Below are 25,310 nucleotides of genomic sequence, written 5' to 3'. Positions count from 1 at the left end.
CCAGAATTCAGTTTACAACCATCAGTGCAAATAAGTCCTAGATTTAGGCCCCATATCTCAATTACTTGTCAGCGTGGTTTCTATTTTGAGCAGGTGCAGGGAAGTGGAAAGGCGCAGCACTAACTCACCTAGGACTATGGTGTGCACCAGGGGAATGTCAGACAAGAGGCAGCTATTGTTATCCCAACTGTTCAAAAGAGGAGAGTGGAATAAAAAGAAGTCACTAGTCCAGGATCCCAAACCACAACCAGTGGAGTTGCATTTGAACTGAAGGCTTTTAGCTCGAAATTCAGATTTCATTTCTTGGAGCTGCCAGAACTGCTCTTGGTTTCAATGCCATAAAGGGTGAACCACACTTTAGTAGGTATTATGTTAGTAGCCAATACATGCATGGCATGTAAATGAATATATGGTACATAAATATTCCTTATCTCATGTGACAGCTCCTCTGACTTTAGCCCTGTAAGTTAGAAAGGCCATGAATCATTACCCCCATTTATAAATAAGGAAAGTGGGGATTGGAGAAGTGAAATGGCCAGTTCAGGGTCACACAGTGAGGGAACGTCAGAGCCAGGCACAATCCCTAGGCCACAGGAATCTCACCATCATATTCCAAGGCCAGCTAGCAAGCAGGCCAGCCCTACCCTGATATCTCTGGAGTTCTGTGCAAAGGGCATGTGCAAAGGGCATTATTACTTAATAAGACTTCTTCCATGTCAAAGGAGGAGATCAGAGTCCCATGGGGTTATGTCACTTGGTCAAAGTCATACAGGAAATTAGTGTCCAAGTTGGGAGTTAAGTCAATTTGAGATTTCTCAGTTCAGTACTCCTTCTGGTATTCCACATTGACCCACCATGTGGGTGGTCCAGGCAGCCAGAGGGATGTTGAGTCTGAAAAATCATAGCCACATGTTACTGTTTAGGATCCTCATCTGGTTAATCCTTTTGAAGCCACCCATCTAGAAGTCCCAGGTTGAATAAAATATAAAATATACTGGGCCACGCACAGTGGCTCATGCCTGTAATTCCAGGGTTTTGGGAGGCCAAGGTGGGGAGATCACCTGAGGTCAGGAGTTTCAGACTAGCCTAGGCAACATGATGAAACCCCTCTACTAAAAATACAAAAATTAGTCTCGCACAGTGGCATATGCCTGTAATCCCACCTACTTGGGAGGCTGAAGCAGGAGAATCGCTTGAACCTGAGAGGCAGAGACTGCAGGGAACTGAGATCGCACCACTGCACTCCAGCCTGGGCGACAGAGTGAGACTCCATACGCAAATGATTTCCCTGATAAAAACTAATGGATTGTTTGCCTGAAGAGAATAAGATGTGGATCCAGGTGGTTCACGCCTGTAATCACAGCACTTTGGGAGACCGAGGGGGGCAGATCACCAGGTCAGGAGATCGAGACCATCCTGGCTAACACAGTGAAATGCTGTCTCTACTAAAAATACAAAAAATTAGCTGGGCGTGGTGACATGTGCCTGTAGTCCCAGCTACTCGGGAAAGTGAGGCAGGAGAATTGCTTGAACCCGGGAGGCGGAGGTTGCAGTAAGCCGAGATTGCTCCACTGCACTCCAGCCTGGGCAACAGAACAAGGCTCTGTCTCAAAAAAAGGAAAAAAAAAAGATGTGGATCTAGGATATAAAACTACCACATTCTTAGGAATTAAACTGTACTAAATAAGACTTTGATTCTATCATGGGACCACTCCTCAAGCTATGGTAGCACTTGAAGCTGTCCGTGGTGCTGAAACTTTGCCATAACCATCAAACCAGAATATAGTGGAAGTTTTCTTTGTCCAGTGAGCACTGGTAGTTACAAAATAGAAGTAATTTTTTTTCTTTTTTTTTTTTTTGAGACAGTCTCACTCTTGTTGCCAAGGCTGGAGTGCAGTGGCACGATCTTGGCTCACTGCAACCTCCATCTGCTGGGTTCAAGCGGTTTCCAACTAATTTTTGTATTTTTAATAGAGACGGGGTTTCACCATGTGGGCCAGGCTGATCTTGAACTCTTGATCTGAAGTGATCCTCCTGCCTTGGCCTCCCAAAGTGCTAGGATTACAGGCATGAGCCACGGTGCCCAGCCAATAGAAGTATTTTTTAAAAGTTAAATGGGGGCAAAATTATAATAAAAAGATACATACAAACCTTAGTTCTGTTATATTTTGAATTAAAAGACAAACTGTTTGGCAGGCTTTTTGACACAAAATAAAGCCCTTTACTTTGATTTTTGGTAATGAATGGAGTCCTTTGTCATCAGTCATGTAAAAAGAACATCCACTGATCAGTTTTTGTTACTTTTTTGAAAAGTGGTTTGAAAATATGACAACATATGTGTAAAAATATGAATGTAGAGTTCTAGATTGTTAGGATTTTTTTTCCCTAACCTTTTGTAGGTATCTTATAGCTATATCGATTTAGATGGTGAGTGGTGAATGACTCACTTTTGATCAGTGTCTTCAAAACCCTAACTTAACTTTCATAAAAAGTGTATAATTTTTTCCACCTAAATTTTACTGGATTGTTTAATCAACAATTAAATTGTATGACTTTCATAGCAAATAATTGATGCAAACAGGCTTAGGAACAAGCATACCGACTCCTTGCAAGCCTTCAACTCATCCGGTAGGAACAGTAAAGCAAGGGTGTACTGCAGACAAGAGTGTACTGTAGTGTTGTGACCAGGCATGGGTTTTTGGAGAGGATGGGGAGGCTGGTTTATAATGGGGGTTGGTCAAGTGGAAGTTGGTTAAGAGTCTACCATGTTTTAAGTTTCAGCCTCTCTGCCAATGGAATTGGTTTCTAAATAAATAAAAGTCTGGTGATGGCAAGAGGACTGAACAGGGAGTCAGAGGTAGAGTTCTTTCCTGGATGTGCCACATTCTTATTATGGGACCATGCCTTCCTCACCTGAGTTTAAAGAGAATGGTCTAATATAGTACTTGGCAAACTTTTTCCATAAAGAACCGATTAGCAAACATTTAATGCAAAATCAGCCATAGACAACATGCAAACCAATGGGTGTGACTGTGTTCTGATAAAACTTCATTTAACAAATTTGGCAGTGGCCTGGAGTTTGCTGACTGCAGTCCAAGATCACTGGTGTTTCTACACTACGGAATTTGAAAAATAAACATCCAGGAAGGAACCCAGGAAGCTCCATTATCAATAATTAAAAATCTCTAATAATAACTCCATCTTTGTCTTGGGTTGAACAAAAATATCCACTTAATTTTCTTATGTGTTTTTAGGTGTTGTGATGTGGGGAGGGTTGAATGTTTTGTTTTATCCTGGTTATTATTGTGCATTGCCTAAATCTTAAGAATACCTCACTTTGTGTGGCATGTGAATTAGAATGTAAAACCTGGCACCCGTGTCTTTTCTCCCAATAAACACTAGTAGGAGATTATAAATTTGTCATCTCCAAATACTGATGGTAAAGACACAGGGTGATATGATAATACTCACCATGATAGGAATTAGGGCACTGATTAGATAATGCTGATTTATAAGCCCTGGTTGATACTTATGTAAGTCTTTGATGAATAAAATGGGAAATAAAATATTAATTAATGAAATTTGGTAAAACAATTTTTCAAATACAAGGAAAGAGATAGTAAAGCAATTATTGGTAAAACATATAGGAGGCTCTGGAAAAAATGATGAAAATAATGAACCATCCTCTATGCATGCTCTGGTCAGCTCCCCACTTGTGTACAGTCCTGTATGCACAACACCTCAAGGTCCTGAGGTATGTGCTGTATGGGTAGAGAATGTGAATTTCAGGAAGTCTGGGGACAAATACAGAGTTGGATCTGGACTCAGGTCTTGTGGATACTAGAACCCCAATAGTTTCTTCCTACTGGCATTCCAATATTCAGTTTTCCCTGAGCCTATGTATTAATAATATGGCCAGAATGAGCCCCAGTGTGTGTACCAACAGGGGTGACTATGCTCAGCCCCAGGGAACCTCACTGCCTTGGGGGAAACAGCCCAGAAAGCCATGAGGCTGATACAGAAGCACCCCTTGTTTCCCACCAAACACTCACTCCCCCAACCCATGAATGCAGTTCCGTGTGAAGTCATTTACTTCCAGAAAAGCCAGCAAAGGTTTCATGGTGTTTTTATGTCTTGGATCTTTTAGGGGAAAGAAGGCCCTCCTGGCCCCCAAGGCCCATCTGGATTACCCGGAATCCCAGTAAGTGGCTTTTATAAAAATAAACAAACAAACAAAAACAACCTAGTTTCTCTTTATAAAATCAAAGAAACAAAAATATATTCCACTGTCAAAACAAGGCCTGGCCACTAGAATTTTGAGTGTTGTAGAAAATTAGAAATAAAATAATCATTAACTTGTTTATCAGTCGAAGCCAACTAAAATTTGGGTAGAATCAGTCTTAATCTTGGGCTTCTTTTAGGCATATATTGGTTGTTTCTTATTTGTTTAAATAGTAATTTTTCTCTTTCTAAATATATATGTAGGTGTACATGTATATATATGTTTATATTGTTAAAACCCACACACACATATAACTGTGTTAATTAACTATTTGTGATAATATAAACATTTTCCATTTCCCATATTAGTGTTAAATGTTCATAAACTTTACATTTAATATATACAATGGATGCACCATAATATATATGATCATTTCTCAGTTGCCTCATAAACTTTACAATTATTTTAAAAAGCAACTACCATGGACAATTTTGTATGGTAGCATTTTAAAAATTTCTTTATGATGATCCTCCAAAATGTGATTGGCTTGCCAGAGTAGAGAAACATCTAAGGTTCTTGATACATACTGCAAAATTGCTTTCCAAAGATGTTGTCCTGAACTTTTCAATTTAATATCCTTCTCATTAGAGTCAAGCTGTTCAAGGCATTTGTAATAAATTCCTCCACAAAGGCCACGCACTGCCTTCTGCACTGAGAGTGAATTCTTCTGTGGCTCTTTGGCCTCTGCCTGCTGCTGTAGCACTTACTGTCTACAGTCCCCCAACCCCGCTCTCCCCTGCGCCTTCTTTTGTTCCAGCCACACTGGATTTTTTTTTGATTCCCAGAATGCACTGAATGCTCTCCTGTCACACTCTACACCCCTTCCCAGGCTGCTGGGATGCCTCTTCCCTTCTTTAGCTAGTAGATGCCTTCGATCTTCCCCATCCCATCCCAGCCATCACTTCCTTCCCTGCTCCCCACCAGGCTAGGAGAGGTTCGCTCTTCCTTTTCTTCGGAGTGCTTATCTCATCTGGTGATTGCATTTCTATTGGTGTAATGGATTGATTAATTCTCCATTATTCATTGGTCTGGTTAAATCACTCATTCAACAAACAACTCTGTTTGTTAGATCTGAGGACATAACATTGAAGCATGCCTAGTAATTAATCATGGGGTTATATTCTGTGCTGTAGGTTCTGCGTGAGCTGGAACTACATCTGCTTTTGTTTAGCCTTGAGTCCCCACACATAGTGAGCACACAGCAAATATTGACAAAAGAAACATGTGGATGAATGAATCGCTTCTTAGAGCTCTTTCTGCTGCAATATCTGATATGTACTGCCATTGATCAAGAAGGCATTTCCTGGGCATCACTGACAGTCCTGTCTGTAACTGCAGCCTGGAGGTTAAGTAACCTCTCCAGGGCACACGGATCTGAAGTGACATGCTGGGATGTTGGTATGAACTGCAACTCTGGAGACTAGGATGTCATAGCAGCTAGGAGATATGTACTGATTTAATTTTAGCAATGGTAAAGCTAAGGAGAGGAAATTCCAATTTGGATTTTGTGTTAACCCCTTATCAAAGTTCTAGAGTACCAGAGAAGAGAGATGCAACCTTACATATGATTATGCTATTTTCTTAAGAATATCCATTTCTCCCTCCTTCCCTCCTTCCTCCCTCCTCCTTTCTTTCCTTCCAATGGAAATCTGATCATGTTACTTCCCTCTGCTCACTGTTGTCCTTAGGCTGAAGCCAAATACTGGGCCCTGTTACTTCCCTGGCACCTTGTGAATGACCCCAGCTTTGTTCTCTGTTTCTTTATCAATCTGTTTCCACTTCAAGGACAGAAGTGAACAATGCTTATAGCCTTTCTGTGACCCAAACGTGCTCCTTGCTGCCATTCACTGAGCCCCTCCTGTGCTCAATGGTGAACCATGCTGAGTACCTTCCTGCATGTTATTGAACATCCTCATTATCATCACTGGCATCCATATTCCCCCCTCACCCATCACTGTGCTCACCCAAGAGGCCCAGACACCAGGCCCTCATGTTCTAAACTTGACTTCATGAAAATGCCCAGGAGAGGCTTCTTTAGGTCAATAGCAATAATAATAATAACGCTATTGCAAAATGTATTGCTTTCCCACTATGTGCCAGATACTGCAAGTCAGAGATCCACAGCCAGAATCTTGGTGTTGAGAAAGAAACCAGGAAATCAGAACAATTCTGTCTGTTGAGACGCTGCCTTAGTGGCCAACTGTGAATGCAACTGCTGGAAGCTGGGCAGAAAGACATGCTGAAACTGCCTTTGTCTTTCCATCCCCTCAAATATTCTTTGACCTGATAACCAATTTGAGTTTCTCTTGCAGGGAGAAGAAGGCAAAGAGGGCAGAGATGGAAAGCCAGGTCCCCCTGGAGAGCCGGTAAAGGACTCTAAACTTCCTATTATATCACATGCCAAATCTATTACATATCAATAACAACTACTTTGTGTGAGGAGCTATTTTGAACCAGGCTTGAAGATAGGCATTTTCTATGCATTATTTCATTTACATCCTCCGACAACCCTGCACGGTAAACACTGCTGTCCCTATTTTAAAGCAGAAGAAACCTGGGCCTCAGGGAGGTGAAATCATGGCCCCAAAGTCACATGATGGGCTGGTGACAGAATCTGAACCTGAGCCCAGAGCTCCTGTCCCTGCTCCACATTTTGGTTTACTGCCCCCTGTAGCCTCAATCCTATTGATATAATAGAGGAAGCTGAAGTAGATGAGCATGGCCTGGAGGAGAAATCTGATATCTGGTGAGAACAGGATACCTAGTAAAATCTAAGTGGCACCTGCTAGCTCCAGACATTGTGGGATTGCACACACACACACACATATAAATATATATATATACACATACTTGTAATTCTGGCATAGAGTTTTCTCATTTTGGTTTTGGTTTTGGTTTTGTTTAATGTCAGCTGTCCAGGGGCACACAATGAGATGGACCAAGTGCTAGTGAGAATGTCTCTGTGGCCCCAGTAGCTGTTAGTTGGGAACATGCAGGGATTTTCAAAGACCCGTATCTGTGACTTCAAAGCTGTGCTCACTGAGTTTGGTCAGTGCTTCTTGCCTATGGATCAGAGATTCATCATGATGATTCATCGGTTCCTAGCAGCTCTTAGGTCTTCCCAAAGCCCTTTCACAGACACTACACCAAGGGCAAGATGAAGGATGGCATCAGTGGTTTAGAGACTTGGGTTCTCCAAATGCCCACCAGTATGAGACTAGTTAAACTAGTTAAATGATGAGCTGTCCACCCCGTAGAATACCAAGAGCTGTCAGAACGAATGAGGATGTTCTCTAGATCCTGATGCAGGACTGCTCCTAGATAGATTGTGAAGTAGAAAAGCAAAGAGTAAAACAACATATATAGTCTGTCCTATTTTGTGTAAAAATAGTTGTGGGCCCATCTTTTTCTAGTGTTTATCTAAAGGAACTCTGGAAGACTCCATAAAACCCTCATAAAAGTAGTTCCTGTCCATGGGAAGATGATTGTCAGACAAGGGGACATAGCAGTAGGAAGACAACTTTCTATTCCATGGTATTTTATTATACTGTTATCGTCTTAATTTTTGGAGCCATGAGTATGCATTACTTATTGATAAAATTAAATTTAAAATATAGTGATTAAATAAAAATATTTTATGCCAAAATTACAACAACAACAATAATAACAATAGCAATAAAAGCTTGCTTTGGATTCCGGCCCCACTCCTTACCAGGTTTTGTGATCTGGGTGAGTCAGAAAGCATCTATGAGCTTCAGTTTCTTTTGAAATAGAATGAGAATAATACACCAACTTGCCAGAATTGCTGGGTAATCATATAATGTAGAAAATGTGTTAAATGCATCAGGCTTATCTAACTATCAATTATTTTAGTAAGCTACTTTTCCCAACTTCCCTAGTTGTAGCTCCTGGTGAGGCTAGAACGGCAGAGCCTTTAGAACCACTAAGTGGAATTACATGAAAGTTTCTACAGCGAGGTTTATGTTCCATTTAATTTGTTTGGTCATAAACTATTATGACTCATTCTGAATCTTACGCAACTTGCTGGAAGCACCTTCTTTATCATTTTACACTGTTTGCCAGATGCTGAAACCAAAATTCATTGCTGAGAGCAAAAGAAAGAGCTTTTAGCAACTGAGCAAATTGAAAAGTCTCGAGGAGCTGCTGTGGACTGACACCCAGCAGAGCTGCCCATGATGGGCAAATGGCATTCAGCCTGGGCAAAAATGTGGCAAGGGTAGAGAGAAGCACACATATCACACTGTGGCTGACAGCAACTGCGTGTGTGCCCAGGGCGGGGCACTGAGCTCTTCATTACATTTTTCCACTGTAGTCCCCAGAAGAACCTTATGGGCTATGGGTACCATTATTTCTCCCAGATGAGGAAACTAAGGCACAAAGAGGATGATAGCTTGATCAAGGGCATAGAGCTGGTAAATGAAGCATCTAGGACTCACACTCCTGCAGGCTGACTCTGGAATTGGCTGCTGCAGAGCAGTGCATTGACCTTTCTGCAGAACGTGTATTATGCTGAGAGGCTGTCATTTACAATTCAGAATAACTGAGGGCACTGGGCTTCATTCAGTCTGTTTACTCAATGCCTATTTTGATGCAGGTAGAGTATTTAGGAGGTGATCCCCTGAACCAGTGAGGGAGGGAGGAAGGGAATGGAACAGAGAAAGAAGGAAAGGCAGGCTGGCAACTGGTGACTCCAGGCTGGGGTCCAGCCTCACTGGCGATCCTCTGACTGCTTCTGGAGGCATTGACTCCCCTGCACTTGGGCCTTCCACACCTCAAAGTCAAGTACCCCCTAGGGTCAGGGAACATCTTCATTCTACGTCCACCCTTCAACCTGTGCAGGAACTGCTCCACAAGGAGGCAGACACCTCCCTGGGTGGGCCCCAGGGGATGTGGTTGGAAAATGGCAGCATCTGCTACAGGTACTAGGTGGCCCCTCTTCAAGTTGACTTGCTCGTTGAAAATTTGTATATGGGAGGAGCACAAATGGATAGACAGACCAGCCAGATAAATAGAACATGGGATGGATGGATGGATGGATGGATGGATGGATGGATGGATGGATGGTTGAATGGATGGATGGATGGATGGATGGATGGATGGATGGATGGATGGATGGATACACAGATGGATATATAGACAGCCTTTTGAGTTGCCTGTTGCTTAATTTTTATTAAGAGATATTTGAACATTAATTATACTGTAGGATGAAGTGCAGACTCTGGAACCAAAATGCCCGGATTAGAACCCCAGCTGTGTGACCTTGAGCAGATGACTGAACCTCTGTATGCCTCAGTGTTTTGCCTGAGGGTTAACAAGAGTCAGGCATCAGTGACATCATAGTGAAAACCTTCAGTAGCTGCTGGTCGTTTCATTTTTCTGCTGGTGCCTTGGGCCAGTCATGGCCATCACAGTTGACTCTGAGGCAGGAGCCAGGCTCTGTCCACCCTCTATCACAAAGACCTACAAGGGAGGACTGTCCCAGATTTACAGATCCAGAGATCCAGAGAAAGGAAATGATACTTTAAGATCACACAGCTAAACTAAGAAACAGACAAACCTGGAAGTCAGGGCTTTAGGCCCCACCCTTCTTTCTATAGTTTTTTTTTTTTTTCCTAAATCCAAGGATGTTCCTTTCTCTCCCTGCTCCTCAATAGTGGGCTGCATATGATTTCCAAGGTTTATAACTTGTAAACATGAGGTGGACAGAAGGTTTGGGAACAGGCATGTCTTCCAGGCCCAGCATGCTGCCCCTCCTGACACCCATCAAACTTAGCCTTTCATCTACTTTCCTTTGCCCCTCCTCCCCTCATTCTTCCCCTGACCCCATCTTCAATTTATATGGACCTGAGTTGCCAAGCCTCTTATTGTCTTCTGTTCCTGGTTTGGTTCTGTGCAGGGCAATGCCAAGCTGTGGGCAGTAAAGAATTTTAAATAGCAGGAGTGTCCTGACAAGCTCTTTTAAGATGATGGGACGAGGAAAAGGCTGTGTACGTCACAGGTCGCCCTGCCAGTAGGTACTGCGGCTGACCTGGAAAGAGCATCTGCTTAGGTGTGGCACTCAGCTGGAATTCAGCCTGGCTTTGCTATTTAATACCTTCATAAAAATATAACTTTGAACCTCAGTGTTGCCATCGGTAAAGTGCAAGTGTTAATAGTGGCCTTGACATGTTTTTTGCAAGTGGGCATAAAGTCATCTATAACTAAGATGGCCATATAATTTCTCATCCACACCAAGATGCTTCTGATAGTGAAAAGGGGCACTAAGCATAATTAATTTGGAGATGAAACCTGTGTAACCAGCACCATCCCAGGAAAACCAGGAATATAATAGGCCTGAATACATGGTGGAGATTTGTGTAGATTAAGATGGACCAAGACGCCGGGGAAAGGGCTTACAGGGTGAACAGAGACTGGCTTGTGGGAATAGAATGGCAGGAAACACAGAGAGCCAGGAATAGGAAGATTCTTACAATGTTGTCCTCAAACTCTTCTTTTCTTCCTTACTCTCAGGGCAAAGCAGGAGAGCCAGGTCTACCAGGACCAGAGGGTGCCCGAGGCCCACCTGTAAGTGTATAGAGTGTGTGGGGAATGATAGAACCAAGCCCATCAGCCACGTGGCTCTCACCACTGTGGGCAGGGCTAGCCCAGATTGCCCGACCATGGGGTCCCAGAAGTCCTTCTCCTCCAGACAGCTGTGATTCTGTGCAGTCAATTCAGCTTTGTCACACTACATAGCTGTGAAATTCATTTTCACAATTGCAGCCATTACCTTGTTGCTAAAAGTTTTCTTTCTTCTTATCTGATTTATTATAATTTCAGTGGGTTTTCTCTGGATAATAGAACCTAAAACTGAATCTTAATTTAGTTTTGAACACTTTCCATAGCTAAGGTTTTTTTTCCCAACTATAAAAGTAACCCATTCTCATTGCCTAATGGTATTAATAATAATGATGATGGGCCGGGCGCGGTGGCTCACGCTTGTAATCCCAGCACTTTGGGAGGCCGAGGCGGGTGGATCACAAGGTCAGGAGATCGAGACCATGGTGAAACCCCGTCTCTACTAAAAATACAAAAAAATTAGCTGGGCGTAGTGGCGGGCGCCTGTAGTCCCAGCTACTCGGAGAGGCTGAGGCAGGAGAATGGCGTGAACCCGGGAGGCGGAGCTTGCAGTGAGCCGAGATTGCGCCACTGCACTCCAGCCTGGGCGACAGAGCGAGACTCCGTCTCAAAAAAAAAAAATAATAATAATAATAATGATGATGGTAATAATAAGAAAAAGAATACAAAAAATGGTATAGAGAAGAAAATTAATTTACTTCTAATTCTATAACAGAGAAGCAAAGTTTTTAATAGTGTATTTTTTCTATATATGAATTCTAACATCTATATATGTACATCTATGTCGAGCTATTATACATATAAACAGACACAGATACTATTTACCTACAAAAATGAACTCTATGTATTTTAGGGTTATTGGGTTTTATACTAAATGTTTCACCTCTTCATAATTTCAAAATTGTTTTCACAATTTCTTAAATTGCTTTTAGAAAAAATATGATTTTAAATGATTATCCTAACATTATCTGGATTTTATCTAGCAGATCAAAATCCTAGCTCTATTTTCTTAATGTTTTTCTTTAAAAAATCAATCTTCTGGCTAGTATTCAATAAGAAGGAAATAAAATACAAAAATAAATTTTCTGTTCTCCTAAATCCCCTTGTTTTACACATGATTGCACCAGAAAACACCCAAGAATGAAGAATATTACCTCTTATGGGGATTGCAACACTGAGCTAGTGATCAATTTATTAAAGGTGGTTCTTGGCTTATTGGAATGACAGGGGCTCCCTTGCAGCCAGGAAACCCATGGGACCTGTATTGGGGGCAAGACCCATCTGTCAACTGGGAGTTGTAATGAAAGAGCTGAGGTTAGAAAGCCAGGCAGGGAAAAGAAGACCAGGCTCCTCTGGCTGACATAGAATAAGTCAAGAGAAAGCTTTGTAGAATGAAGTGGGTTTTCAGATAGAAAGACCTGGATTCTGCCTTTACTTTGTCATTTATTGACTTTGTGACCTTGGTTGCAACAAGGACCTTTCTGAACCCCTGTTTCTTCTTCTATGAAATGGCAGTCATAATAGCTCCCATTCTTGCAGACTGGTTGTAAGTACTAAGGGAGAAGGTAGGGCATGTAACGTTCCCAGCAGAGTGCCTGGCTCATTGAGTGTGGCTCTCTCATTGGTGTTTTTGTCATGATTAGATGGGAGGAGAGCACACCAGAGTCTCTTCCTCTGGGCTGGCTGAATTTGGAATTCTGGGGTCCTTGAGGAAGATGCCGAACCCCAAGAAATCCCTAGCCATCTCCAGCGAAATGTAGCTGGACTGTTTTGAACAACTGGAGAGCACTGTGCAGTCCCTATTCAGTCTTATTCAGTCCTGACAGCAACTCTGCAGAAGTCGGTTCTAGCCTAATTTTACAGATGTGGAAACTGAGTCCCAGAGAAGAGAAGTAGAGCTCCCAAGATCCCACAGCTACAAAATGGGAGCCACGGTCCCATCCCAGACCTAACTCACAGTCAGCCCAGTTGTATGAAACTTAAGAGCATATGGCAATCCTTTCCATAGATTAATACTGCAAAGCTATGCCAGGCGGGCATTTTTATTATCCTTGAGGTTTAGCTTTACATCCACTAAGTGCAGATTTTCACACAGACTGGCCTGGAGATTAGAAATGATGGCCTCAGCTCTGCTAATGGTTCAATCTTCACTCACAGGGCCCAAAACTCTGTAGTGGTGCTTCAGGTAATATGCCTCCAAGTTGCAACTCTGGACAAGGAGACCCCAGCACTATGGCCCGGGATGTAGCTCCCAGAGCTGAACCTACTCAGGGGTGTTGGTAGGACCAGCAATGGCCACAGGAACAAGAAAGGGGCCGCAGGACCTAACTGTGGGTGAAGGCGATGTTCCCTACAAGGGAATCACCTGACTCAGGAGCCGTGCAGAGAGGGGCGGGCCAAGCCATGTGTTGTAAGCCTGAAACAATGAGGAGGAACAAGGAGAGTAGGAGACACCTGAACCAGTAGGGCAATGCCCCAACACTCTGAGGCATTTGCGGGATGAGCCCTGGCAGCCCTGCCCACAGCATGGAGTGGGCTGGGAGGAAGGGCTCTTGGTATCCAGTTGTCAAACCCCTGGCACCGAGTGTGGCACCAAGTAGGGCTCAGTCTCCTGCAAATGGTAAAGAATGGGTGGAGGTAACGTGGGTCAAAGCAGGCAGGGAGGTATGCCTGCCCGCTTCTGCCCCAAGAGCCTGCTCTGTCATGGTTGATAACTCCATTCTCTTCCTTCTAGGGCTTCAAGGGACACACAGGCGATTCTGGTGCACCTGGTCCCCGGGTAAGTGGGCGCCTCACTTTGGAGGTCCCCCCAGGTGGGCAGAGCTTACACTTCCCAGACAGAAGTTTCTTGCAGCCTGCAGGCCATGGCAGTGCCTTACCCGAGAGAGGACACGGAGCACACTAGCATGGAGCAGGCCAGCACAGGGACACCTTCGAAGCACCATCCCCACCTCTTGGCCTAATTCCCTCAGGTGGTTTTTCTGGGGGCCAGACATTATCACGGCCAACCAGTTTGGCCGAATCAGTCTGGACTCAGGTGTGTCATGCACGTCAGTCCTGAGCCTTGTGAGGTGGTTGCTGTTATTAGGTGCTTTTTGTAGAGGAGGAAACTGAGGCCCAGAGGACATGGGTGATTTCCCAAGGTCCTAGAGCTTATATATGGAAAGCATCACTCTTAACCCAGATGGGAAGACTCCAGAGACTATTTTCTTATCCTTTAACTCCTCTGCCTCCTCTGAATGCCCAGAATGGAAGTGACATTATGGGTCAGCTGGTTAGATCCCTTGCATGATCTAGATACCAAGGAGCAAGCACAGGTGTAGAGAGGGTCAAGTGGATGAGCAGATAAGGAGGCAGCATTCCAAGTGTAGATGCCAGAGCCTTCAGCTGCTGTTCTTCCCTGCCTGAGCTGCACAGAGAGGCACAGCATGGCTCCAGGCACTCACAGCTGGCCTTGGGTGTGCCACAGACCTCAACTCAGGGCTGGGGCTCTGCGTACGGAGTTGACAGGGCTCCTGGGTCTCCCCACCTCTCCCAGCTCCTCAGGTGCCCCTGTGGTTGAGGCAGCCAGTGGCTGAACATCTCCTTCCCTAATAGCAGGCCTTTTTGTTCCTAGGGAGAGCCTGGTGCCATGGGGCCTCCTGGTCAGGAAGGGTTACCAGGAAAAGATGTAAGTGGGGTCCTGTGGGACCTGGCTGGGCTGGGGCTGGGGGTGGGGGTATCAAGGAAGTGACACCCAGAAACTGCCCCACAATGGCTGGTGGCAGCACTGCCAAGAGGCACACAGATGACGTCACAGGATTGGTTGGCAAGGATGAGATTGGCGCCTCCAACCCGGTGGGTGGGTACCTGGGCTTTATGGTTGATAAGGAAGCTTCTCTGGATCAGTCATGATTTGTCCATTGGTACAAATGATAGGCCTGTTGGGTCCAGCCTTAAACGGACTTGAGAGGCATTTCAGAGTTTCTCCTGGATTATTTCTCCATCTCTCGGGCTCTGCAGTGCTCAAAGAAACCACACACCCCTCACCGCCATCACCGTGTGCTGTGTTAATTGTACAACGCTCGAATGGCTCTCCCTTTTATTTGGTGTTGGGATCTCGGCAGAACAAGGAAAAAAAAAAAAATTTTTTTTTTTTTGAGATGGAGTCTCACTCCGTCGCCCAGGCTGGAGTGCATTGGTGCAATCTCAGCTCACTGTAACCTCTGCCTTCAGGGTTCAAACAATTCTCCTGTCTCAGCCTCCCGAGTAGCTGGGACTAGAGGCACCTGCCACCACGCCAGGCTAATTTTTGTATTTTTAGTAGAGACGGAGTTTCACCTTGTTGGTCAGGGTGGTCTCAAACTGCTGACCTCAGGTCATCCACCTGCCTCGGCCTCCCAAAGTGCTGGGATTATAGGTGTGAGCCACTGTGCGGGGCCGGAACAAGGGAAATTTTGACCCCAGGTGTACAAATGAAAAATTTGAGATCCAGAGAGATTAAGGGACTGACTTATGGTCACCCAGACAGTCACAGGCAGGAATAGATTGCCTGGAGCCCAGAATCCACCAGCTCCACATCCCCCAGGGACCATCCCTTTGCATGTGGTGTCCTGCAGGGTAGCCGGACATATGGGATGCAGAGTGGCGTCATGGAACTGGCCATTTGATCAGACACCGAGGCACCAGGTACTGAGGTACAAAGTGGTCTCATGCCCACCATGTGGGTCCTTCAGGACCTGCCTTTAAATTGATGAAGTGGGCTCTTCCCCAATGGCTCTTGACACACTGGAGCACATGGCCCCTGTGGCTGATCTGCTCCCAGGAATGATGGAGCTGGAAAGGATACTTAGGAGAAATCTGGTCTAGTTCGCATGTGCTTTCTTAGCTGTGGAGTCTGTTTTACAAGATCAGTCTAGTGTGTGGAGCCCTATGCATACAGCTAAAAGCAGAGCCCACCCCAACCCCACCCAAAAGGGGGCTTCTCAGAAGCTGAAGGGCAGCTTGAGAATCATGATACAGTCCATCCCCTCCCCCTGCACTTCAGTTTGTAGGAAAGGTGATGCAGGGTGCTGCCCAGGCAGGAATGTGACTGAGGTCAGCTCGCCCAGTACACTGGGGTAGAGCTGGGATGGGACCCTGGGATGCCAGGTGATGGGCTATGGTTCCTTCCTTCCATCTTAGCCACTTGACTGTTGTTTTAAAAATCCATTTTCTAGAGTGTTTTTCAGTCTATTTTCTGTAGGAGCATGTCCAAGTTTCTGATTTTTTATCCATCACATGGTTAGGATTATGCCCCTGTCACAGGGCCACTTGGAAGACTCTGCAAGGTGGTGGTGAATCGCACTGCTTAGCAAGCTGGAAGATGCTATGCACCTGCGTGGCATGGTTTTCTCGCCCTGGTGACCCAGACATGAATGGTTCCATGTCACCTTCTAGAGAATCAGGAAAAGAACTTCAAGAGAGGTTCTCTCCTCTGATTGCTTCTCTTAGTTCAAGACGGAGCCACCTGAAACCCCTATGGGACCAGGTGGAGGATGTCTAAGAAGTAACTGAATAAATGGATGCACAAACGCGGGCTTGCGTGCATGTACTCACCCACAGGAAGGGAGTTTGTCCGTATTTGGAATAATGGACAGTTGATGATGAAACATGCTGGACAATTTGCTGGTTCCTTTGGGTAACTTGGCAATGTTTGGTTAACACTTGAAATTGTGACGCCATCATCTTCACACAGTGCCTTGATGATGACACCACCTCTCTCTCTTTGTTCCAGGGTGACACTGGACCCACTGGGCCACAGGGTCCCCAAGGACCAAGGGGCCCACCGGTGAGTTTTGCTTTACGACTAATGTGCTTCATGTTATTACAGGGCCTTTTACCCAATGATATTTAGTTAGTTCCCTCTGGTGCCATTGTGTATATTGTTAAAAAATTGTAATATGTTTTAGCAGTTGGTAAATAGCTGCCCCCCTAAGTCCCCCTAGTCACCTCCCCCAACACCCAGATTCTTTTCTGGGACCGTCCCCCACAACAATATGAAAATTACAAAGGTGCCACCAGGCACTGCTGGAGCTCTATAGGACCTTGCCCCGAGGCTCTGCTCTAGCTCTGGGCCACACTAGGGGTTGGTGCTTGCTAGAGTTTAGTTTCCCGAGGCTGCTGTAACCAAGTACCATGAATGGAATGTGGTACGTGGCAGAAATGTGTTGCCTCATGGTTCTGGAGGCCAGAAGCCTGACATTCAGAACAACAGGGTTGGTTCCTTCTGAGGCTGAGAAAGAATCATTCCTGGTGTGTCTCCCAGCAACTGGGGCTTTGCTGGCTCTCTAGGGCGTTCCTTGGCTTGTGCGGGCTCCACCCTGGCCTTTGCCTTCATCTTCACATTGTGTTCTCTCTGCTTGTGTCTCTCTCCAAAAATCCACCCCCTTGCTGTTTTGTTTTTTGTTTTTTTTTTTTTGAGATGGAGTCTCACTCTGTCGCCCAGGCTGGAGTGCAGTGGCGCAGTCTCCGCTCACTGCAAGCTCTGCCTCCCAGGTTCACGCCATTCTCCTGCCTCAGCCTCCCGAGTAGCTGGGAATAAAGGCACCCGCCACCATGCCTGGCTAAGTTTTTGTATTTTTAGTAGAGATGGGGTTTCACCGTGTTAGCCAGGATGGTCTCTATCTCCTGACCTCATGATCCGCCCACCTTGGCCTCCCAAAGTGTTGGGATTACAGGCATGAGCCACCGCACCCGGCCCTCTGCTTTTTTTTTTTTTTTTTTTTTTTTTTGAGATGGAGAGTCCTGCTATGTCACCCAGGCTGGAGTGCAGTGGCGTGATCTTGGCTCATTGTAACCTCTGCCTCCTGGGCTCAAGCGATTCTCCTGCCTCAGCCTCCCGAGAAGCTGGGATTACAGGCGTGTGTCACCACACCGCTAATTTTGTGTGTGTGTGTGTATTTTTACTAGAGATGGGGTTTTGCCACACTGGCCAGGCTGCTTTCGAACTCCTGACCTCAAGTGATCTGCCCCACTCGGCCTCCCAAAGTGCTGGGATTATAGGCGTGAGCCACTGCCCCTGGCCCAAAGTTCCCCTTTTTATAAGGAAACCAGTCCTTATTGGGTAAGGGGCCCACCCTATACAATATGACCTTATTTTAACTAATTACCTTTACAATGATCCAATTTCCCAGTGCGGTCACATTCAGAGGAACTGAATGTTAGGACTTAAAAATTTTGAGGGGACACAATTGAACTCCATAGCATTCCATATGACTGATAAATATTTGGATGTTATCTCTGCCTGTTTGTGCACAGAGGCAAATCCTTCTCTTATCTAAGAGCAGCCTGAGAGAGGATGGAGAAGGTCAAAAATAGATATTTAGGTGCCTAGTGCTGTGCAAAGAGAAAAGCATACATTATCCTATTTAAGCCCAGGGGCCATCTCATAAAGGCATCTTTGATATCTGTGTCTCTCTATATATTATTAACAATGTAATTCATGCTAATTGTAGAGGCAATCAGACAGAACTGAATGTTACAAAGTAACAAGAAAATTCCCCTTTCACCCCCACCCAATCCCACCCTCCAGAAACCACTGTTAGAAGCATTTTGTGTATCTTTTAAAATATTTTCAATGTGCCTACGAGCATATAGAATACACATTTTGTACACAACACTTTATCTTTCGCAACTGGCTTATTTTGTAAAGCTTGTATGTCGTGTATTTCTTGAATGAGTAATGGGATAAACAAGTGAATGAATATTGGCTTCCCAAGTCTAGGTCATGCAGCTTGTAAGAGCTTTAGGTCAGTTTAAGACCAAGACTTTCTGATGCCAAATCCTGTATTCTCCATCCTACTGTGGACAAGCATGGGCTTTGTCTTTGAGATCCTAGAGAGGGGGTGTGCGGCAGGTCCTATGAGGTTGGATGTCCCTTCTTTTCAGAACTTAGCAGGTAGAGTCACGGTCTCCCATGATGGGGCCACAATGACTCAAACGAGCTGAAGCCCAGCTCCCTGGGTGTGAGCTGTCAGTGGGGTGATATCAACCCCATGGGGAAAACACTGATTCTTGAGGTGTCAAAGAGTGTGCGTCATATGCAGGTACAGATACAGTACATAAACAGATGTGTAGCTTAGCTGTGATATTAACATTTCATATGGAGAGATTAGGAAAAAATGTGTCAAAAGGCAACTGGGGAGGGAGTGATAAGGACACAAATTTGGGAAACCCTGCTCGAGAGCCCCCCAGGAGTGGGGTGGTTCTGACTGGGTCCCCGCCAGCTCCCTCACTGGGCTTCTGTATTCAATTCTGGAGTTCAGCCATCTGGGCTTGATTTCCTCCTCTCCCGTATTCATCACATGAACTAGGTGAGTTTCTGCACTTCTCCCAGGACTCAGTTTTCTCATCTGTAAAATGGAGGCAATCTGGAAGGAACAAGGAGGCTGTAAGAATCCAGCAAGGTAATCCAGTGAAGTGAGAGAACAGTGCCCAGCCCTTGGAATGTGCCCCAAACCAGGTCTTCTCCATTCCTGGAGGCAAGAGGGGCCTTAGCTCTGCTTCTCTCCCTGGCCTCTTGGCATAGGGCAACAATCAAATTCGTGATGAGTGCAAACACATTCAAGGGCACAGAAGAGGGAAAGCGAAGTGACTTCGTTTTTTGAGACAGGCTCTCACTGTGTTACCCAGGCTAGACTTTAGTGGCATGATCACGGTTAACTGCAGCCTCGACCTCCTGGTTTCAAGCCATTCTCCTGTCTCAGCTTCCCAAGTAGCTGGGACCACAAGTGCGTACCACCATGCCCAGCTAATTAAAAAAAAAAAGTTTGTAGATATGAGGTCTTGCTATGTTGTCCAAGTTGGTCTCAGATTCCTGGGCTCAGGCAGTCCTCCCATCTCAGCCTCCCAAAGTGCTGAAATTATAGGTGTAAGCCACCATGGTTGGCTGGGAAGTGACATTTGGAAAGCAGAGAGTACTCAGAACAGGTGTGTGAGGTGGAAGAAGGCAGCTGGCCTGGTGAGATTGTGAAGGGCTTCACGTACCACACGCTGGGTGGAGGGTGGCCCTGAAATCCCAAGGCCCCCAAAGGCTGCTGTGTGGTTCTAGCTTGCTCCTATCAATTCTCGGGTACATCATAAGGAATTTGATACCAAAAATGAGCTGCTGAAGTTTGCCAAATATCTACCTCGTTTTTAAACACAGAATAGTTCTGAGTTCTTTCTCTGACATCCTCATTTTTACTCCACTGAAATTTCTGTGCTTTTCTGAGTGAGGAGAAGGATTCTGGCAAGGTCACACAACTTTGAACTAGACACTGAATATGTATAGAGTGCCTCTGTCAATAGTTGTGATGATTGTGAATGTATGTGTGGCCTGAAAACTTTCATTTTGCTTTCTCTAAAATCTATAGCCACCCAGGGGTAAGAATAGGCCATATGGCAACCACCTCACAGCCACTAGCTTCCAACAAGCACCAGTGGAGTGGAGTTCAGTGCTGGGGACTGCATGAGGCATTTACATGATTCATTCATTTTCTCCCCAAACCCTGTGAGACAGGTGTGATTGCTGTCCCCATTCACGGATGAGAAATGGAGGCACAGAGAAGTCTAGTAACTTGCCCAAGATCACACTGCAAGTCAGTGGCACAGCCAGGATTTGGACTCCAGCATTCTCATTCAAGAGCCCACAGCTCGAACACCCAGACTGGCTGGTGTGTGCTCGAAGTCCTTGTCACAAAGATCATCCTGGAAGGAGGGGTCTTAGAATAGGAGTTTGGAGCTCAAAAGGGTTGAAAAGGGGAGCTGTGGTTTCCATTCCTGGGAAGCAGAGACCCAAGGAGCTTGGCGAGGGAGAGCAGGACACAGGAGTGACTCTGCAGCCCAGGAGGGAACCAGGTCCCAGCCCCAATAGGCCTCGAGTGCAAACAGCACAGGCAGCCGCCCAGAACCACCCTGTCTTCTGTGCACATGGCCTGTGTTGGCACCGTATGCTACTGTGTCTTGGCCCTTATCCTCCCTGCAAAGGGAAGATTAGAGAAAGAAGGAGGAGACATAGAATTTCCATAGGGATAAGGCAAAGTACATATTTTTAGAGGGACGCAGATGGGTTGGTGGGCGGAGGAAGGTGCAGGGAGAAGCGTTATGCAGTGTTCGCGGAAGGGCCGAGTATGGGTAAGCAGTCCACAAATCCAGCTGGCTGCTCTGATTTTAGACCTTACTAGCTCAGCGATCCCTGGCAGGTCTGTGATGGGGGTTCTGGGATATGGGAAGAAAGATGTCTGTGCTGCATGATTCCCGGCAGGATCCAGTGACATGAGGCCATGGCCATGCATGTGCTTTGAAGGCTCAAGGTGGAAGCTGTATTTATGATTGCTGACCCATAAGCCATGTCCTTAAGGAGGGGCAGAGCAGTGTGAGATGGAATCAGTGCTGCCTATGTTCAGATCTCAGCTCCTCCCGTTGCCTTGCAGGCAGGTGGCTTAGCATTTCTGAGCCTCAGTTTCCCCATTTGTAAAAGGGTGATGATGTTTGTGTCTGATGTGAGCAATGAATGAGTTAAGACATGCAAAATGCAAAGCTCTTAGAAGAAGTCTGGCATGTAAGAAGTGCCCGGTCAGCATCAGCTACTTTATAGTGGAACATGCTTCCATGAATCCAACACATTTGTGAATACATGCTTCACAGATTAGAGGGCATTCACACCTTTTGGTTAAAGGGTCAATGGAGAGTGATTCTCTAGGATGTCCTTGGTTTATTAGTTAGCAGCAAGCCTCTTGTGTGTCTGGCACTGCATTGGAGACACACAAGGAGGCTCTCTCCTCCTAGGCTGGAAATATAAAGAATGACAAGGCATAGACTCTGCCTTTGGGTTACTCATGGTGGGGAAGAGAGCCAGGTAAAGACACAGCAGCCGACGGGAATGTGCCCTGGGTGGGGGAGTGTGGTGGGCAGAGGAAGAGACCAACACAGCCTGGGGAATTGAAGCTGTGAATTTTTGGCTTAATAGAAATTTGTCTGATCCTGAAAGGGAGTAGCCAAGAACATTCTTGAGCTTTCTTGTTTTTACTCTACTGGGGTCCTGTTTGTTAAATGTATTCACCGAAACTATGAATGCGCACGATGTATCTCTGTGAAGTTAGAGAACATTAGACTTGGAAGCCCCAGTCCTGGAATCTGGAGTGAGTGGACCTTCCATTTTGTAGCTGCATGACCCTGCACAAGCCATTTTTCTTCTCTGTGCCTCAGTATCTATGTATTTTAAATCAGAGTATAATGATCTCCTTAGTTGGGGCGTACAAGGAGATAAGTGCATGGGCATGCTTCCTAAGCTGAGACCAGCACTGTGGCAGTGTGAGCAATTGTGTGTAAGCTGTGTTGTGTTAGATGGTTTGTTTGTTCTTCAACACAGCAACTGAATGGAAGGATGAATAGATGAATGAATGAATGAATGTGGTCATGATTATTTACTGTGCCTCAGCTGTGGGCACCATTCGCCAGGCTAGACTTTTTCATGCCCATGGACTCATTTAATTTCACAACAATATTATGAATTAAATATTACAAGTTCCTTTTAGAAGTTGAGAAACATCCTCTGAGTAATGAAGTGGTTGACTGAGAGCCACACTGGCTAGAGTAACAGATTCTGTGTAAAACCAAGTCCTGTGTATCAGTCTATCTCTTTGTTCCACTGTCCTGCTCTTTGATGCCCTGGCAGGATAATTATCTCTGTTTCTTCCACCAGGGCAAGAATGGATCACCGGGATCTCCAGGAGAGCCTGGTCCTTCAGGAACCCCTGTGAGTTCTCTTTGGCTGCTATGTGATGGCATCGGGGTGAGCTTTGAAAGAGCTTGTGGCTCACATTACAGACTGTCCAGCCTCTGTCCCTAGAAGCATCGGTGGGGACATATGGGTTTGAGTGGTAGAAATAGGTTGGAGGTAAGAGGCTCCATGGGGCCATTTTTTAAGGTCTAAAGTACACATCATGCTGTTGGCTCTTTGTTGACTATAACCATAGGCATCTATGGTCTACATCCACAGGCACCCAAAACAAACACTTTTTAAAAAAATGTTTAACGAGGTTGTAGGGTAGAAGTTTGATGTTTCCAGAGGATGGGAGGACAAGGTCAGACTGAATAACCCTTACCACCTCAGATGACAAAGAAAGTGTGCAGCCTGGGAATGGAGGTAGGGACGGGGGTGGGAGACCAAAAGGATCAACAGGTAGGTAGCAGAGAGAGCTCAGTGGGCAGGTAGTAGAGAGAGGGTGCGTACCAATCAACAGAGTCCTGGCCAGCTAGATAGCAAATACAGGATTTGGGGTTTAGTCCTGGTAGGTGGGAAGACATGGTGGGGAAGATGGTTCTTTAATGGGTTCTAGGGTTGGATGAGAAAAGCTCTGGCCACTATTCTCCTTCCAATCTAGTCTTCTTGTATTTTTACTTGCTAAAATTGGCCACCTGACTCAGAAGGCCACCTGTAAGGTGTGAGTCAACTGTCAATTGTACTGGGAAATGGGCTGACCAGGACTTGGTACTTCGGATACTGCGGTGACCAGTTCATCTCAGTTTGCAAGGAACTTTCACAGTTGGAAAATCCTGCATCCTGGGAAACCTACTGGTTCCAGGCAAACTCGGCATCTAATCACCCTAGCAGAGACCCTCATCTTGTTGGACTAGGGACAGCTATGCAAAAGGAATCCAGCTTCCTAGCAAACGTAATGACCTCCCTCATGGGCTATGGTATGGCACCTGTTGCTGCTTGTGAGACAGAACAGAGGAGGTGGGGTTGGGTCATGAGGCTGGACCCATCACCTCCCCTAGTGCAGAGTTGATCCTGGAAGTACTGACCCATGCACGATGGCTCCACAGAAAAGTTGAAGTTGAAAAATTCCCAAAGTCCTTTCCCAAAATGTGATTCTACCAAGTGAGCTTTGGCCGCCTCATGGGCAGTGGTATGCCATCTCACTAGAGCACTCCTTGGAGAGCTCCGCACATCTCAGGTTCTTTGTTAAATATCTGTCTCAGTTTGTTTTGGTTGCTTCGAATGGAAAGACCCTTGGCTGTTTACAGGGAGACTTCTCATCTTCTTCCCCTGCCTGTGACAGCACTACCAGGAGTCCCAAGACCCCGTGTCTTTTCCTAACCCATGCCCCTCCATCATGGGAGGATTTGTGTGCTGTGTGGATGTCTCAGGCCTTTTGTTTTCAGAGTGGTCACAAGGTTTCCGAATCTGCTTGAGTTGGTACATGACCTGGAGGAATTAATTCTCAGTTTTCTCTTTGCAGGGCCAGAAAGGAAGCAAAGGGGAAAATGGCAGCCCAGGACTTCCTGGCTTCCTGGGTCCCCGGGGGCCTCCGGTAAGCAGAGAACCCCAATGGGGCCCAAGATACCTGGCTCCAGGTTGTGATGTTCACATGCAGTACCTTTCCTGCCACCTCCTGTGTCCTCAGTTCTGTCTGCTCAGGCCATGATGACCTGTGTGGGGTCAAAGTTGCATCATGGTTTAGGAGACAGCGGAGTGCCCAGAGGTCACACCTGCATGGCAATCTCAGTGCCATCACTCCTTAATCATGAGATCTTAGGAAAGTGTCGTAACCTCTTATGCTTTAGCTGTCTCATTATGCAAATGAGGATAAGGACAGCATATACTTCTGAGGATTAAATGAAATCATTCATATAAAGGGATCAGCAATGGTTCCTCACCCACTGCAGGTGCTCAATAAATACAAACCATTGTAATGATGCATGTGGTGGGACAATGGTGTTGATTATGATCCTAGAACTTGAAGGACCCCTGGAAATAATTGTAAAGGTGAGCAAGTTTGAGCCATAGGGTCAGAACATGTAAGTGATTTACTCAAAGCCACGTGGTAGGTTTGCACTCCAACTCGTCCTTGAGTCAAGGTCCCCTGACTTGACAGCTTAAGGCAGGGGGAAGCTGTAAGGTAATCTTTACAAAGTTTCTGGACAGGGAGATGCTGAGGGATTCGAACATTTCCAAGTGGAGCCCTCTGGTGTCATCTGCATATTGCCGTCCACTCCTTGGACTGCTGATGTGATGAATGAGGCTTGCATGTAACATACCAGAGTAGAGAGCTTACCCATGTTCTTGTCCATCCCCTCCAGTTTAATTCTGACCCCTCCGCGTGCCCCACTGCCAGCCAAGCCCAGCCCGTTGGAGGTGGTAGCTCCTCTTACCCTTTTCTACCATGCTGCCCAGGCTTTGCATGGTCCCATTCACTGATTTTTATGTGGGCTTATTCACTCCCTTGCTAAAGGCCAAGTCTCCTTCTCCATCCCCTTGTTAATAATCTGCTGCTACTGAGAGCCGGGCACCCGCTCCTGTGGATGCACTGCAGCAATTGCTCCTGAGTCATGGTAAGAGTGGGGTGCTTGTCCAGCCCTCACTATATGCCTGCCGCTGCCC

The 25,310-nt window shown here is 45.7% G+C and overlaps 1 protein-coding gene across 1 annotated transcript in view; it reads left to right on the top strand.

Moving 5' to 3' along the window:
* Nucleotides 1-25,310, top strand: part of COL22A1 (collagen type XXII alpha 1 chain) — a 297,857-nt gene that overhangs the window by 255,701 nt on the left and 16,846 nt on the right. The window contains exons 44-51 of the mRNA XM_032760938.2: nucleotides 4,148-4,201; nucleotides 6,595-6,648; nucleotides 10,814-10,867; nucleotides 13,656-13,700; nucleotides 14,538-14,591; nucleotides 16,677-16,730; nucleotides 22,626-22,679; nucleotides 24,169-24,240. Coding sequence (XP_032616829.1) covers nucleotides 4,148-4,201; nucleotides 6,595-6,648; nucleotides 10,814-10,867; nucleotides 13,656-13,700; nucleotides 14,538-14,591; nucleotides 16,677-16,730; nucleotides 22,626-22,679; nucleotides 24,169-24,240 — 441 coding nt within the window. The remainder of the gene's footprint in view (nucleotides 1-4,147; nucleotides 4,202-6,594; nucleotides 6,649-10,813; nucleotides 10,868-13,655; nucleotides 13,701-14,537; nucleotides 14,592-16,676; nucleotides 16,731-22,625; nucleotides 22,680-24,168; nucleotides 24,241-25,310) is intronic.

The sequence above is a fragment of the Hylobates moloch genome, unplaced genomic scaffold (genome assembly GCF_009828535.3).
Source record: "Hylobates moloch isolate HMO894 unplaced genomic scaffold, HMol_V3 SCAFFOLD_9, whole genome shotgun sequence".
Classification (NCBI taxonomy): Eukaryota; Metazoa; Chordata; class Mammalia; order Primates; family Hylobatidae; genus Hylobates; species Hylobates moloch.
The sequence above is the reverse complement of the archived record's forward strand: the minus strand, read 5'-3'. Positions and strand labels throughout refer to the sequence as shown.